Below are 13,772 nucleotides of genomic sequence, written 5' to 3' on the forward strand. Positions count from 1 at the left end.
AAGATAAAATAGACGCCAGCAGAGACGACTCTAGAAATCAAATACTAAAACGGTTATCTGAATCATATTCCAGTGCGTTGGGATACAATTCGCGTTGGGGATCCAAGTAAATGCAACGACTTGCTGCCGCTGCAGGGTGGTCTGTGTAGCGTGCTCAGTGAAGTTGTTTGGTACTTAGATTTCCATTTGTGTGCAGACTTGCTAATGAGGGGGAAGCATGTATTTCACAACGACCTAGACTGTTAGCAAGTGAGTCAAAAAGCGGCTTGGCTACGCTTGAGCGTGTGTTCACCTTACGGGAGTAATTGCAGGAAATTGCGATGCAACTCATGGCAGGGCGGCCCTTATCGGCATCGGCCCGTGTCTTTGTCCCGCTGTGCTTTGTATGCCTGGAGACGGAATGGATGTCAGTAGCTTTGGGGGGACTCTCATCTCACGTTTCCGACTGGACTGCAGCCCCCAAGTGCGCTCCGGTACGATCAAGGCCCCTCACCATACTTGGCGTAGCAGCTTGGCGTAGCGAGCTCCAAGCTCACAGCTGAGCAGACTGGTGCATAGCGCTGATTAATTATGAGGGCGGCTCGCAAGGAAACGAAATGAATATCCCTACAGAGTCCCTCTAATAGTACTCTTTCCAACTGCGTGGTGTTTCTTCGTACTGAAACTTGCGCAGTATTTGCATCCCATCAAGAAGAAAGTGTCCCCACAGCGAAGAATGGCTCTGGGCTTCTTGCGGCAGCACAAGTGTGATGAGTGTTTCTCTGCGGGAGCAGTAAAGGAGTTCTTTGCCCCCATGGAGCTGCAACTTTTGCGTTCGTAGTGCACCCAAAGAGCTACAGTTGCTACTGGCATCCTCCTTATTAGAAGGGGACAGACGATACTACTGGCTATATTCAAGAAAGGTGACCGCTTTGCGGGCACATTCAAGCTATGCAAGTGTTCCGAGGCGCGCTACGAAATCCTTCTTCTCTCTAAGGTCGCAGGCGAGCTGGGCATGACAGAATTAAGAAAGTTTCGAGAATGGAAACTACCGCTAGTGGGCTATGCATAATGACATGAATTTCGGTGGCTATACAGTCGGAGCTGCAGCGCTTGCTCGAAGGCTACCCTGCATGCAAGCATGCCCCGCTGCATGCGCTAACGCCGCAGATATTTGGTAAAAACGAGTTGGGCGTTGGTACTTTGCCGGAGCGCGGTAGAAATACACCTGCCCACATCACACAGAGCATGCTACAGCTGCACCAGAGCAATCGTAGTGATAATTTGTTCCTTCTACAGCAAGACAGACGCTTCACAGCCGTATATTCCTCTTTCCAAAAGACTGCATACTGCTCACACGGCAAGACACACGCGAACCCTGCAGTGCAGACAAATAAATAATATGCGAAGACAAGGGACTTGCAGCCGACCGGCGAGGGCCGCCAACGGAGCGGCTTCAAGAGGAACAGAATGGGTTTTCTGTTTCTATTAAAATCCCTCCCTTTGTGATAACATATTTTAAGCACTTCTGTTGCACCGATGCCCGTATTTCCACTAGGCCCAGCAGCGCTCTCCAGGGCTGCAGCTGCTGCTGCCGCCGCTGCTGTTGCTGCTGCTGTTGTTGCTGCATGCAGCAGCGCCCCACATCAAGGTGAAACCTAGTGGGCGGCAAATGTATTAACTACTTAATTTACTTTGAATTAGAAGAAGTGAACAGAGTAAACAGAATACTAGAAGAGGTCCCTCAAGACCCACACCACAGGCCGTGCAGCAAAACAGTAACAGCACTAGCAGGAGTCTCGCAGCTCCGTTGAAGCCTCGCGGTGGCTGGGTTTCTCTTAGCGGTATTTGTTGATTAGTGCATCCCGGAGGCCTCATACCCACAGAAGAGGCCAGAAGGAGCACCTACTGTGACGGCAGCAGAACCAGCAGCGGAAACAGCAGCAGTTGGGCCTCACCGGATAACCCCCCAGCAGCTGTTGCCGCAGCTGGCTCTCTAGCAGATGCAGATAATCAGTGTGTAGGATATTTACAAGCATCTGTAGCTCTTTTGCATCCCCACAGGGGTCGCTTAGGTCTGAACAGCTCTCTCTCGTCCTGCTGTTTTCAGTTTGCCTTCCCCACCTGTTGCTTGTGACTCTTGCTTGTAGTAGCTTCTGTGCCCGCTAGTCTGGGGCGGCTGTGTTTAGAACACGCGCTACGTGCTGCGGCGTATGGTGTGTTGACAGCAGCAGCAATAACAGCAGCTGCCGCTTGAGAGGGGGGAGCTACTTGTGGCTAGGGGCTTGCAGCGGCGGCAGCAGCAGCTGCTGGATTGGCATAGGCTGCTGCTGCTGTACAGGTGTATGTACAGTCCGATGCGGAGCAGGCGGCAGCAGACTAGGGGCTGCTGTTGGTGTGGAGGGCTATAGCCCTGCTGCCCGGGTGAAGACCACCAACTGCAGCAGGAGCAGCAAGAATCAGCAGCAGCAGCAGCAGGATTCAGGTTGGTTTGACAATGCAGCTAGAAGACTTTGACAGGGCCGTTAGCGCCCTCTTCTCTCAGGGCAGCGCGGCAGTAAACCCCGCAACGAGATGCGAGGCAGAACAGTACCTCAGAGGTAGGCGTAGCTTCTTGTTCGTATTTCTTTGTCAGTTGTTCTCCTCCATGCATGCATTCTGTTATTGCCATTTTCTGCGCCCTTCTCATGCTGGCTTCTGTGATACTGCTGTATTGCCTTGGGCCCGAATGCAACGCCGCGGTGTGTCTGCTGCTGCGNTGCTGGCTTCTGTGATACTGCTGTATTGCCTTGGGCCCGAATGCAACGCCGCGGTGTGTCTGCTGCTGCGCTGCTGCTGCTGCTTCTGCTTGAGCTGTAACTGGCTTAGCTGCACAGAGGGTGCATGGCTTGTGTGTCTGCTGTGTGTATGTACTGCAGCGGTCTGCGACAGCAGCAGCGGCACCACTGTGCTGTTGTCGGCACTTCAGTCTTGCTGTTCATTCGAGGCCAAGTTCTTTGCGTTGCAGCAGCTGCTGCAGCTGCTGCCGCCGCAGCAGCAGCAGCAGAGGGATCAGGCCAAGGATCTGCTGTTCAATGTAATGCGGCTGCGAGTTTGTAGTATGTGGGCTTGCAGCGGCAGCAGCAGCAGCAGCAGTGGGGAGGCGGAGAACCCTCCAGCGCAGCTTGCTGCTGTTGCTTCAGACCCAGGCTCAAGCCCCGATGCCGCTGGCGTGCACAACAAACTCGCGTTGTTGGTGGCGCGGCTGCTAGCAGCAGACATAGACAGCGGGGCAGGAGCATCAGGAACATCAGCAGCAGCAGCAGGGAAGAAGGCGGTGTTCCTGCCTTTGCGGCGGCTGCTGCACCAAGAGGTTTGCGCACTTTGTGTGCAGCTGCAGGAGACAGAGGACGGGCTTGCAGCAGCGACAGCAGCAGCAGCAATTACCGACCGCTGCAGCGCCTGCCGAAGCCCCTCGTGCGCTGCAGCAGCAGGCCGAAACCTTGCAGCAACTCTGGAGTCAATCCGTGTTGCCCTGCGGGTGCTTCTGGTTATACACCAGGAATACATGGAAGATCTGCCCGCCTCTACTGTAAGCTGCGCCCCTGTCTTTGAGGCGACGGGGGGAGCAGGCAGTGCTGCTCCTGGGCTGCTGCTGCGAGGCTGTTGGGCTGCTGATGCGGTGCTGAGTTGCTGCGCCTTGGCTACCTGTCTGCTGCTACTCTGTCGGCATGTTGCTGCGTTGCTGATGTTGCTAGTCACCTGCTACTGCGCCGCTGCTGGGACCTTGCTGCTGCTGCACTTGAAGTGTGTTGCTTTACGCGTTGTCTGAGAGGGCAGCAAATGCGGTCGCGACTTCGTTGGGGGTTCCTGCTGCCTGTATGGCAACTTGGGGGGCGCAGCAGCGAAGATGATCTGCTGCTGCTGTGCTGCTGCTGTGCTGTTGCTTCACTAACTGTTGCAGCTCTCTGCAGCACTCAAGAGCTCGTTCCCGTTCGATGAGGAAATCACCGCAGGTGCGGCGGCTGGCATCTGTCCGCCGCCGTTCTCTCCCCTGCTGCTGCAGCTGCTGCGGCTGCTGCAATTGACACACAAACACAGCCCCGCGCTGGGCAGTGTGTTGCAGCTCTGCTGCTCGGTGGCAGAGAGGTACGTGGGGTGGATCGACTTGCTTCTGCCGCCGCCTCCAGCGGCAGGTGCAGCAGCGGAGGCGCGAAGCAGCGGGAGCAGCAACAGCAGCCCCAATATGCTGCAGCTGCTGGGGGCAACATGGTTGTCAACAGGCTTCTCCGACGCGGCTTCTGCAATTGTAGTGTTTATACATCGGAAGATGGAGCCTGCCGCGCGGATCGATCTGCTGTGCCGCATGGAGGTGAGCAGCAGGAGCAACAGCGCCATGCTTTGTTATGAGGGAGGTTGTTGGTGCCTGCATGCGTTTGCTGCGTGTTCTGGGGTGTATGTGCAGCTTATCGAATGGCTTCTGCACGAGATTCCCCTCACGGAGGTCGCCGCCTCCCCCTCAATGATTGTGCCTTTCGCTGCAATAGTCAACGCAACTGTAGCAGCCTTGACAGAAGCCACAGCATCGCTAGCAGAGAAGCTGGAGGCAGCGGGGGGCAGCCAGGTCTCGGGACCGGTGGTGGTGGGCAGCAGCAGCGCGCCGGTGGCAGACAGAAACCCGCGGGAGCTGTTGCAGCAGGTGGGTGCTGAGGGTCAAGGGCTTAGGGTTTAGTTACAGATGTTCACTTGAGCTGCTCCTGTAATAATATTTTTATGTATTCTGCCTGTTTCTACTGGGATGTTTACACCAGTATGTTGCCACCTAGTTATACAACTGGAGCAACTTTATTTANGCCTGTTTCTACTGGGATGTTTACACCAGTATGTTGCCACCTAGTTATACAACTGGAGCAACTTTATTTACTCATAAAAACGAGTAGCTTATATATCAGGCGGCGGACATACTGTAGGAACGAATGTTCTGCTGCATGGCCAGAGTCATGCCCCGCATCAGCACAGCAGGCAGAAGTCGATGCCTTTTCGCCAATCCTTTCTGAATGTTCATTGCTGAGAGGATCTCTTCCGTGCCCTCCAGTGGCCTAGGAAGACGTTGATGCTGCTGGTTGCTACATATCAACGACTCGCTGCACCACACAGTTGCAGGGGTCTAGCTCGGCGCCAACCACAGCTGCTGTTGCTGTAGCGCTGGTTGCCGCTGCTGCTCCTGCTTCTGCCGCTGCTGCTGCGGCCACTGGAGGCTGTATTCGCGTGATTGGATGTGCTGCACTGTCTCAGGGGCTGACGGCTTTGTGGGCGGTGCTGCCGCTGTCGGTGCAGTTGCTGGGATCTGGTGGCTTGGAGGTCTCGAGCTCCGTTGTGCCGTCTCTGTCGCTGTTGCTCTCAAGAACAGCAGTGTTGCAGCGACAAGATAATGCCTTGCTGCAGCCGCTGTCCACTACCCGCCTTCAGGGTTTCCTGATGGAGCTTCTGCAAGTGCTCCTCAAAAGGGTCAGCAGCAGCTCCTGCTACTCGTGCCTGTTCTGTTGACGGTGTTCCTTTTGCTATACATGGGTTTTCCCCTGTTTATGTTTCTGCTGCTGCTCATGCTGCTTTTCTGGCGGCTGTTCTTGCTGCTGTTTCTGCTGTTGTTCTTGCTGCCATTTCTGCTGCTGTGGCGAAATAGTGAACGCTGTGGAGGCGCTTTGCATTGAGTGTTGTCGCAGCTGGCAGAGGTGGATATGCTGATGGGGGCGGCGGAGCAGCAGCAGGAGCAACAGCAGCAGCAGCAGGTCGTCTACAGCAGCTTGGACGATGAGGAGCTCGAGCAACTGTGCTCTTACAAGGAGGTAATTCAAGATTCCTTCACCCGCTGCCAAGCGACCTTTTGCTGCGGATGCCTCTCCTGCCCACAGTAGCGGACCGGCCCAAAAGGGAAACCGCACTGCTCCAGCGTTGTTGCAGCTGTTGCTGTAGCTGCTTCTGCAACTATCGCTGCTGCAGAGGATTTCCAGCTTGTTGATGGTGTGCGGGGCCCATGTTCGGAGTTGTTTTGAGTGTGCCGCGTTTCTCGTGTATTTCAACGCGTGCCGTTCTTCGTAGGGCCTCGTCCTTTGTGTGGTTGTGCAGGTGTTGAAGCAGCAGTGGGGTATCTGTACATNCGTTCTTCGTAGGGCCTCGTCCTTTGTGTGGTTGTGCAGGTGTTGAAGCAGCAGTGGGGTATCTGTACATCAGCTACTGAATCTGGGGAGGGTCAAGCTGCGTTTGCTGTTTTGGTGTTGTTTTTTCCGCAGGCACTCACTGGCCTATTCAGAAAGGCCTGTGCTGCTGACCAGAGCCGCGTGTTGCAGTGGATACAGGAGGGGATTCAACAACACTTGCAACACTTGCAGCACCTTCAACAGCAGCAGCAACAGCAAGGGCTGCAGCAACGCCGGGAACAGCAGCAGCAGCTCGCAGCGCTGCTGCACATGCTTCTCATCATGACCGACGACATAACTGGTGCGAAGCTGGTGCAGCTGCCAGGGTTGTCTATGCTGCTGCTGGACGGTTGCTGCCGCTGCTTTTGTTGCTGTGTTCTTGTATTTTCTGGTTTTGTGTCTTTTGGCGCTTTGCCTGCAGACCTTCCTGAAAAGCTGAAGGACACGTCCAGCCAGCTACACGGCTGTCTGCTGCAGTTGCTGCAGCTGCTGCACTGCATGCATGCATGCGGGGGCTTCTCGTGTGGGACAGCAGCAGAGAACTTTATGAGGGTTCTTGTGCGCATAGCGCCGCTGCTTGGCAAGCAGGAGCAGCAGCAGCACATCCCAGAGGCGCTTTCGCTTCTGGCAGGACCTCATGGAGTCTGCAGCAGCAGCACCACAATCGCGCCCAAGGCNCAGAGGCGCTTTCGCTTCTGGCAGGACCTCATGGAGTCTGCAGCAGCAGCACCACAATCGCGCCCAAGGCGTGCCTGGCGTTGCTGAGGTTCGTCAAAAATTGTCTGCCGTACTCGGCTGCTTACACGGGCCTGTTGCTGCAACATCTGCTGCAGCAGCAGTGCCTTGATATCCCTCGCAACAGCAGCAGCAACGGCGACTTTCGGCAGCAGCGCGCGCGACCTGCTGTTTCGCCCAGCTGCGGCAACAGCAGCAGGCAGGAACCCCTGGCACTGGCAGCAGCGGCAGATGTTTATGTTCTCCCAAGGGCGTTTCAGGTGGAGCAGCAGCTTCTGCTGTTCGAGGCGGCCGGGGTTCTGCTGGGCTGCAGGCAGCAGCTGCAGGGTCGGACCGCGAACGCCGCCCAAGAGCACGTCGTGCTACTGCATGCATTGCTGGCGAAGGCCACGGCGGCCTTTACTACCCAGATTGTAAGCCCCGTAGCTTCAGGTCTCCACCAGTTGAATTCAGGTGCAGCGTTATAGGTTCTATGCCTTCAGTAGCCGGCCTGCAACAAGAGGCTCTAGGGAGCACCCGCACCCCACCCCAGAGAAGCTACTGTTTTAAGGTTTTATCCCAGCTTTTCTTTCGCTTCTGCTTTTCTTTTTCCTGCATCTGTTTGAACATTCGATAAGGATAATTTCGATGCTTCGTTTCCTTGGGTGTTACTGCAGCCTTCTGGGGGGGACGCCGCCTCGGCAGTGGCCGTGTATTGCTCGCGCTGCGCCAACGCGTTGGCTTCTCTTTCAAAGGGTTTTCAGCCCTTCAAGCAACCGGTCCCCCCCCCGGCGAGTGGGGGGGCCATTGGGGGTGCCTTGTGCAGTTCAGAGACCGAGGCAGAGGCCTCCGTACTGGGTGAATATAAGAAATCCTGGCTACAGGCGTTGCAGCTCTTCACGGACGCTGTTCGCGTAAGCCCTGACACCTCTGTGGAACTATGTTGATGGCTTAGGATGTGGGGCAAGGGTTTTTCGTTAAGGTACTAGGGTTTGGGCTTGGATTTTGGGCCCAGGATTTAGAGTTTAGGCTAGGGAAATCAGCAGCCGGCTGCTTGTGCTCACAGGCAGCCAACGCATGACCTGCTGCCCGTGTATTACGCTTACACTCTTTCCTTGCGGTGATGTGAAGTGCGTTTTGTAGTGTTTGTCGGGTGCCAGCGCGCATGTGTGGATATGTATGCCCGCTTTTGCGTTTCTTCGGCTGAGCGTGAGAAGCTGCTGTGATGATGGTGACGGGACGGTGCGCTGTTGTGCTGACAGGTTGCCGGGGCAGAGGGCAGCCCTCTAGAGGTTGGAGGCACTAGCCTTGTGCTGCTTCCTCCTTTCCTGCATGCATCAGTCTTCCTCTTGCGGCGGCTTCTCTCTCTTTTGGGGCCCCTCGCAGCCTCTTCCATTGGTGCTCTGCTACCCTTGCTGTATGATGCTGTCCTGGTGGAAGCCGACGGTGCAGCGCAGGCAGCGGCTGCATCGAGTAGCCTGCAGCAGCAGCAGCACTCCCCAGAACTCGCCGCTGAGCTTCTTAGCGGCTTCTTCATGCAGCTCTTTGTGTCCTTGAAGGGGCCTCCTCTCCTGTTCTTGCTACTGCAACATTTCCCTCTGTAGGCTGCCATCCCTTTTGAGCTCTTTCTGCCACTGCGCCGCTTTTTTCTAGCTGCAACGAGTTCTTGGCGCACACGAGTTCAGCTACCCTGCTGTATTTCCTGTTTTTGTTGCAAAACAGGCGTAGGATGCTGCAACGTCTGTCTGGGTTATGTTTTCTGTTCGGTGCAGGGTGCTGGAGAGGCATGTGGGCCTGTACCTAAAAGCCGTTGCTGCATCGTCTCAGGAACCCAACTCTGCCGAGCTGCAGCGAGAGTGTCGAGGCATGCAGGAGCAGTTGGCCTGTGTCCTTGCAACGGCAGCCAGGGAGGCCCCGGAGGCGCTTCTGCGTTTCGCTGCTGCTTCGCTGCTTCACGCTGGCAGCAGTAGCAACACCGGGGACANCCGGAGGCGCTTCTGCGTTTCGCTGCTGCTTCGCTGCTTCACGCTGGCAGCAGTAGCAACACCGGGGACAGCAGCAGCAGCAGCAGTGCTTCCGTATTCTTTAATGCGCTCACGCAATGCCTCGAAGGGGACAGTACTGCAAGCCCCGACGGCAGCCAGGTGGGGCGACAGCAGCATGCATTGCTGCAGTTGCTGCATCAACAGCAACAGCAGATGCATGTGCTGTTATTCGGATCGCTGCAGTCGGCGCGTGGAGCGGCTGCAGTGACCTCGAGGGTCCCTGAGGGAACTTCTGCCCCACTCGAAATTGCCAGCGCTACATGGAGGTGCATTTTGCTGTTTTTGCTGCTATGCTGCTTCCCCGGCAGCTCGCCGGCAGCAGCATCACCAGCAGCGCAGGCGTGGGCACATCTTGTGGCCGCCTTTGTGTGCAAACCCGATAGCTGCGTAGAAACAGAACAACAGCTTAAACAGCAGCAGCAGCAGGAGTTGCAGCAAGTCGCGCAGCTGCCGGTCGAGCTGCAACAAGTTCAGGAAGCTATGAGGGATTTCACGAGGCAAAATGTAGCCCTTGAGACGCAGTTACGGCAGCGTCCTTCTCAGGGGGGATCAGCACAAACGCTGCAGCAACCACTGCATCAGAGTGAGGAGATGCAGCTTCTGCGGCAGCAGCAGCAGCAGCGTGTCCAGGGNTGCAGCAACCACTGCATCAGAGTGAGGAGATGCAGCTTCTGCGGCAGCAGCAGCAGCAGCGTGTCCAGGGAATTCACCTACAGCAGGCGGGGCAGCAGCTATCGCTCCTCCTGCCGTTGCTTCCTCTCTTTTCTGTCACTGCCCGTCTATTTTCATCGCTCAAAAACGACGACCCCCAGCACGTCAAGGTATGCTGCTTCTGCTGATACTGCTGCTGGTGCTGCTGCAGTTGATGCTTAGTACGCTGCACAACTAGCCTAGGGTTGAGGGTTTACAGCTTCACAGCAACGTGTAGCGTGTCTGTAACCACACACCCCTGGCCGTGTTTTGCTGTTCTTTGATTTGCTGCGCTCATCCTTGGAAAAAGGTGGTGGTGTGTTCCTTTTATTTATCTTCTTCTAGCCCTGTTTCACGCGTCCTTAGTTTCGTGTTGGTTTGTTTATCTCTTTGATTCTTCCTGCCTGCACTCTTGCCTTTGCTGCGTGTGTATCTTCGTCATTGCCGTACTTTGACTCTATTTGTATTTCCTGATTGATACTCTACCGGCCTCTGTTTAATAGTATTTTCACGTTCTAGTGAATATTTTTATTTAAATAATGTATTATCACCGAATAATTTAAATCGTAAGACAATCAGTTCTAAGAAAAAGTTTTAATTATATTTATCGTTGAGTTTTTGAAATAGAAATTGCGGTGTGGTTCATTTTCCTCGATTCCACTTGTTTTTTATCCGCACTCCATCTTCATCTCCTTGCTGCCGTTGGTATGTGTGGCGTCCATTTTGCAGCTGNCCCAGTTCGTATCATTTTTCAACCCGTTGCGTAGCGGCCTGCAGGAGGCGCTAAAGGGAGGACTCGCCGCGCGTATTGGCGATTCTTGCACTGCTGCTACTGCTGTTGCTGCCCTCGTAGAGGTATGCATGTGGGATATATTTGCGCGAGTCATACCACAGGGTGCTGGTTGCTCGCACTCGTTGCTGTTCTTTAAGGCGCCGATGCTGTATAGACAGCTCGTGCTGTACAGGCAGCAACTGGTGCATAGAGATTTGGTTCAAGGAACGTGCTTTTGTTGCAAGTTGTACACGCAGTGTTTCCCTGCATGCATGCACGTATCGTTTCCATGTATGTATTCCCCGTTCATGTGCGTGCATTTGTTGCTTCTGCAGGCGTTGGGACAGACTGACGGACAACAACTCCGAGAAGTGATGAGGACTTGGAGGCGACAATTTATGCCGAAGTAGCGGTAGCTGACTTCAGCAGCAAACGCAGCTGCTGGTGCTGGTGGAGCTGCGTAGATTGCCGCAGCATCTGGAGTAATGGCAACTACTAATCTGCCGGCAGCCGGTGCTCTGGTAGTAGGTGGAGTTGCGCCGACGCTGTATAGACAGCTCATGCTGTGTAGGCAGTAACTGGTGTATAGACATTTGATGGTGGGTAGACAGCTGCATTTGGTGTATAGACGGCTGAGCATATGCTGGGTGCGTTGTCTGGGCTATTTAGAAGTGGGGCCTGTGTTAGTTGAGTCTGAGCTGACATTCCGCATATCTTTTTCTGCCCCTTGCGGACGTCGTCGAGCCCATATCTCTAAATGCAGAACAACAGGTTAAAACTCGATTTGCATTTGCAAGTGCTTTTGGTCTCATTATCTATGGAAATCGCTTCAAAAGCGGCACTTTTAATGAGGGCTGCACTGAAGTGCGGGGTCCGCATGGAAGGTGACGCTGCAGAGGAATAAAAAACAATGGAACCCTAGTATTAATATGTAATGCAACTGAATGATATGAAATAGGATTCTATACTATGTACACATTATTACTATATGCAACATGCTGTCCTCGATGCACTTTTACATGCATTTAGAAGTATTTATCATATCCCGTCGTTTTACTACTTTTATAACAAGTGGAGCTACGCCATTAGCAGAGAATGGCGTCTAACTGCCGCCGGCCTATACGAACGTTGTGCCGGCTGCGCTGGGCTACTTGTTGGAATAAAGGTAGCCGCACGCTCAGCGATCAGAACGATGTAGGCGACAGCCTCGATACCAAGCAGGATTAGACAAAATGCAGGCAGTGATACAGCCATCCTGCCCTCAAGTAAGCGAACCACGAAAGAACTAAAGAGGAGCCAGAAGCCCACGCAGCATTTGCGTCCGCAGTTCCTCGATACTAACCGAGGAGCTCAGCGAGCTGCATTGAGGTCGAAGTCGCGACAGAAAGGTTACCCGAAGAGAATTTACCTCGCCTCAGTCCCCAAGTGTCCTGAGCACCAATGCCCACGGGTCTGCGGATAGTGCTCATAGCAAGCTCTCATGACAGTACCCTGCTGCAATTAGTGCTGCAAGCGGACCCCACATGCACGCGCAAACGAGCCAATACCATACCGGGGCTAAAACAGTATATAATTGCTGATTGATAACTTGGTATTTAACAACCATCCTGCGAGCAAGCAAAAGTGTACTTCCCAACTTCGCACACACAGACAAGCCTTCGCCACAGTGCAGCACTTCTACGGACACAGCCTGACTAGCTAAAGCTTGCCGCTATAGCCAGCTGTGGCAAGGAAGTGTATACCTGTTTATGTTGATAACATAATTATGAATTTCAAAGGGTGTGAAAGCAGACTAAAATAGGTACGCCTTCAATAAACGCAGCACACGGCAGCTTCGAANATTTCAAAGGGTGTGAAAGCAGACTAAAATAGGTACGCCTTCAATAAACGCAGCACACGGCAGCTTCGAAGGCGTGCATGGGGGATGTGTGACCCCATCCTCACAGCCCCCTTTAGCTGTAGAGGCATCAAAGAGTGCTCCACACTCAATTAATTCAATAATTCCGGTTTTTATGAATGGAATCAAACGAATCAAGCAAAAACTGCCCTCGCCTACATTCGGACCTACGCGCCGGCACCTCTCAGCCCCACCAAAGCGGGGGACTCGGTGTGGCGCCATGTGTATTTCGCCTGTGTAAGATATACAGATACTGTTTATTAGAGTGTATTTAGCAGTTATCAATAAAAGCTGCTCTTCTTTTGTCAGGTGCTCCCCAGGCACTTAACCCCTCAGGCACCATGGGGTCTGCAGCAGGCGACAGCACTGAGGACAACCGCTTCGACGGCTTGTTTGCAACAGTCGCCGAGCAAGCGGGGGGAATTGAACCTCTTTTCGACTACTTCTTCGGTTTTCTCTGTCGGAAGACTGACTTTTTCACTGTGGGCCGCGCCGCATGCAAAGACATGCTAGACAAGTCTTTTCGCAAGTGGACAGACAAAGCCACTGAAAAGGCCGAGAAGGAGCGTATACAACGCGAGAAGCAGCAGAAGCAGCAACAGCAACGGCAACAGCAGCGCCAGGAGCAGGAGCGCCAGCGGCAGCGGCAGCAACCAGTGGACCTCAGCAACCGCCCAAAGGTCGAGGAGCTGACCGAGGAAGAAGAGGCCCTTTTCGCTCCTGCTGAAAATAAAGCAGCAGCAGCCTCAACAGCAGCCGCAGATGTACCACCTAGCGCCAAATCGACTGGAGAGGAAGGAGACACATCGGACGACGAGAAGGAAACCACTCGACCGGAGGGCAACGGGGGCCAGACAGACAAGTGAGGCGGATTTAAATTGTACACTCACTCNAAACCACTCGACCGGAGGGCAACGGGGGCCAGACAGACAAGTGAGGCGGATTTAAATTGTACACTCACTCGGCCATTCACCCAGTCGTTCATTACTTCATTTGTTAGATATGCTTGCAGGCGTGTGTGTGTTGGTTTCACGGGTGTGTTCAGGCTGCGTAGCCGGCCTCCCTGTGAGGTTGTATTTGCCAGCCGTAGTGCAGAGAGCAGGTCTCAGCATCTGTTTGTGTGTATGCATGCGTTTGTTTTATTTGTTTATTCCTTTTTGTCCCCGTTTGCTTGCGTGTGCCTTTTGCTTGTTTTGCGTCTATCTTTCTCTCCAGGTATCGTTGGACCCAAACACTGGAGTCTGTGGACGTCTACGTGCCTGTGGGCGAAGGCGTGCGTGCGGCGCAGTGTGAAGTCAAGATAACCGCCACTAGGCTGACTTTGGGTCTCAAAGGGCAGGCTCCCATCTTGAGTGCGAAGACGACGCCACGTTGATGCTTACTGCGTGCATTGTGTTTTGTTTTTGGAGTGGTGTTGACTTACTTCACAGTGTCTCGTACCGCTGTCAGTTGCTTGCTCTTTCCTTTTGTCATTGCCTGTGTATCTTTCCGTGTGAACT

The 13,772-nt window shown here is 54.1% G+C and overlaps 2 protein-coding genes across 2 annotated transcripts; both read left to right on the forward strand.

Annotated features, from left to right (window-relative positions):
- Positions 1 to 2,476: 2,476 nt before the first annotated feature.
- EMH_0010070 (uncharacterized protein) lies at positions 2,477 to 10,786 on the forward strand (the record flags this gene model as incomplete). The annotated part of the gene is given in 18 exon segments (XM_013498846.1): positions 2,477 to 2,579; positions 2,898 to 3,550; positions 4,085 to 4,330; positions 4,424 to 4,657; positions 5,254 to 5,466; positions 5,682 to 5,804; positions 6,249 to 6,456; positions 6,642 to 6,830; positions 6,834 to 7,303; positions 7,547 to 7,783; positions 8,132 to 8,469; positions 8,642 to 8,851; positions 8,855 to 9,013; positions 9,223 to 9,544; positions 9,548 to 9,568; position 10,334; positions 10,338 to 10,459; positions 10,712 to 10,786. Coding segments are annotated over 18 exon segments (3,924 nt in total).
- Positions 10,787 to 12,614: 1,828 nt separating this feature from the next.
- EMH_0010080 (uncharacterized protein) lies at positions 12,615 to 13,648 on the forward strand (the record flags this gene model as incomplete). The annotated part of the gene is made up of 3 exons (XM_013498847.1): positions 12,615 to 13,135; positions 13,319 to 13,375; positions 13,489 to 13,648. 3 exons carry the CDS (start codon positions 12,615 to 12,617, stop codon positions 13,646 to 13,648), a joined length of 738 nt encoding a protein of 245 aa, XP_013354301.1.
- Between the last annotated feature and the right edge of the window lie 124 nt (positions 13,649 to 13,772).

Source organism: Eimeria mitis, genomic scaffold, assembly GCF_000499745.2.
Source record: "Eimeria mitis Houghton genomic scaffold, Emh_scaff376, whole genome shotgun sequence".
NCBI classification, from domain to species: Eukaryota; Apicomplexa; class Conoidasida; order Eucoccidiorida; family Eimeriidae; genus Eimeria; species Eimeria mitis.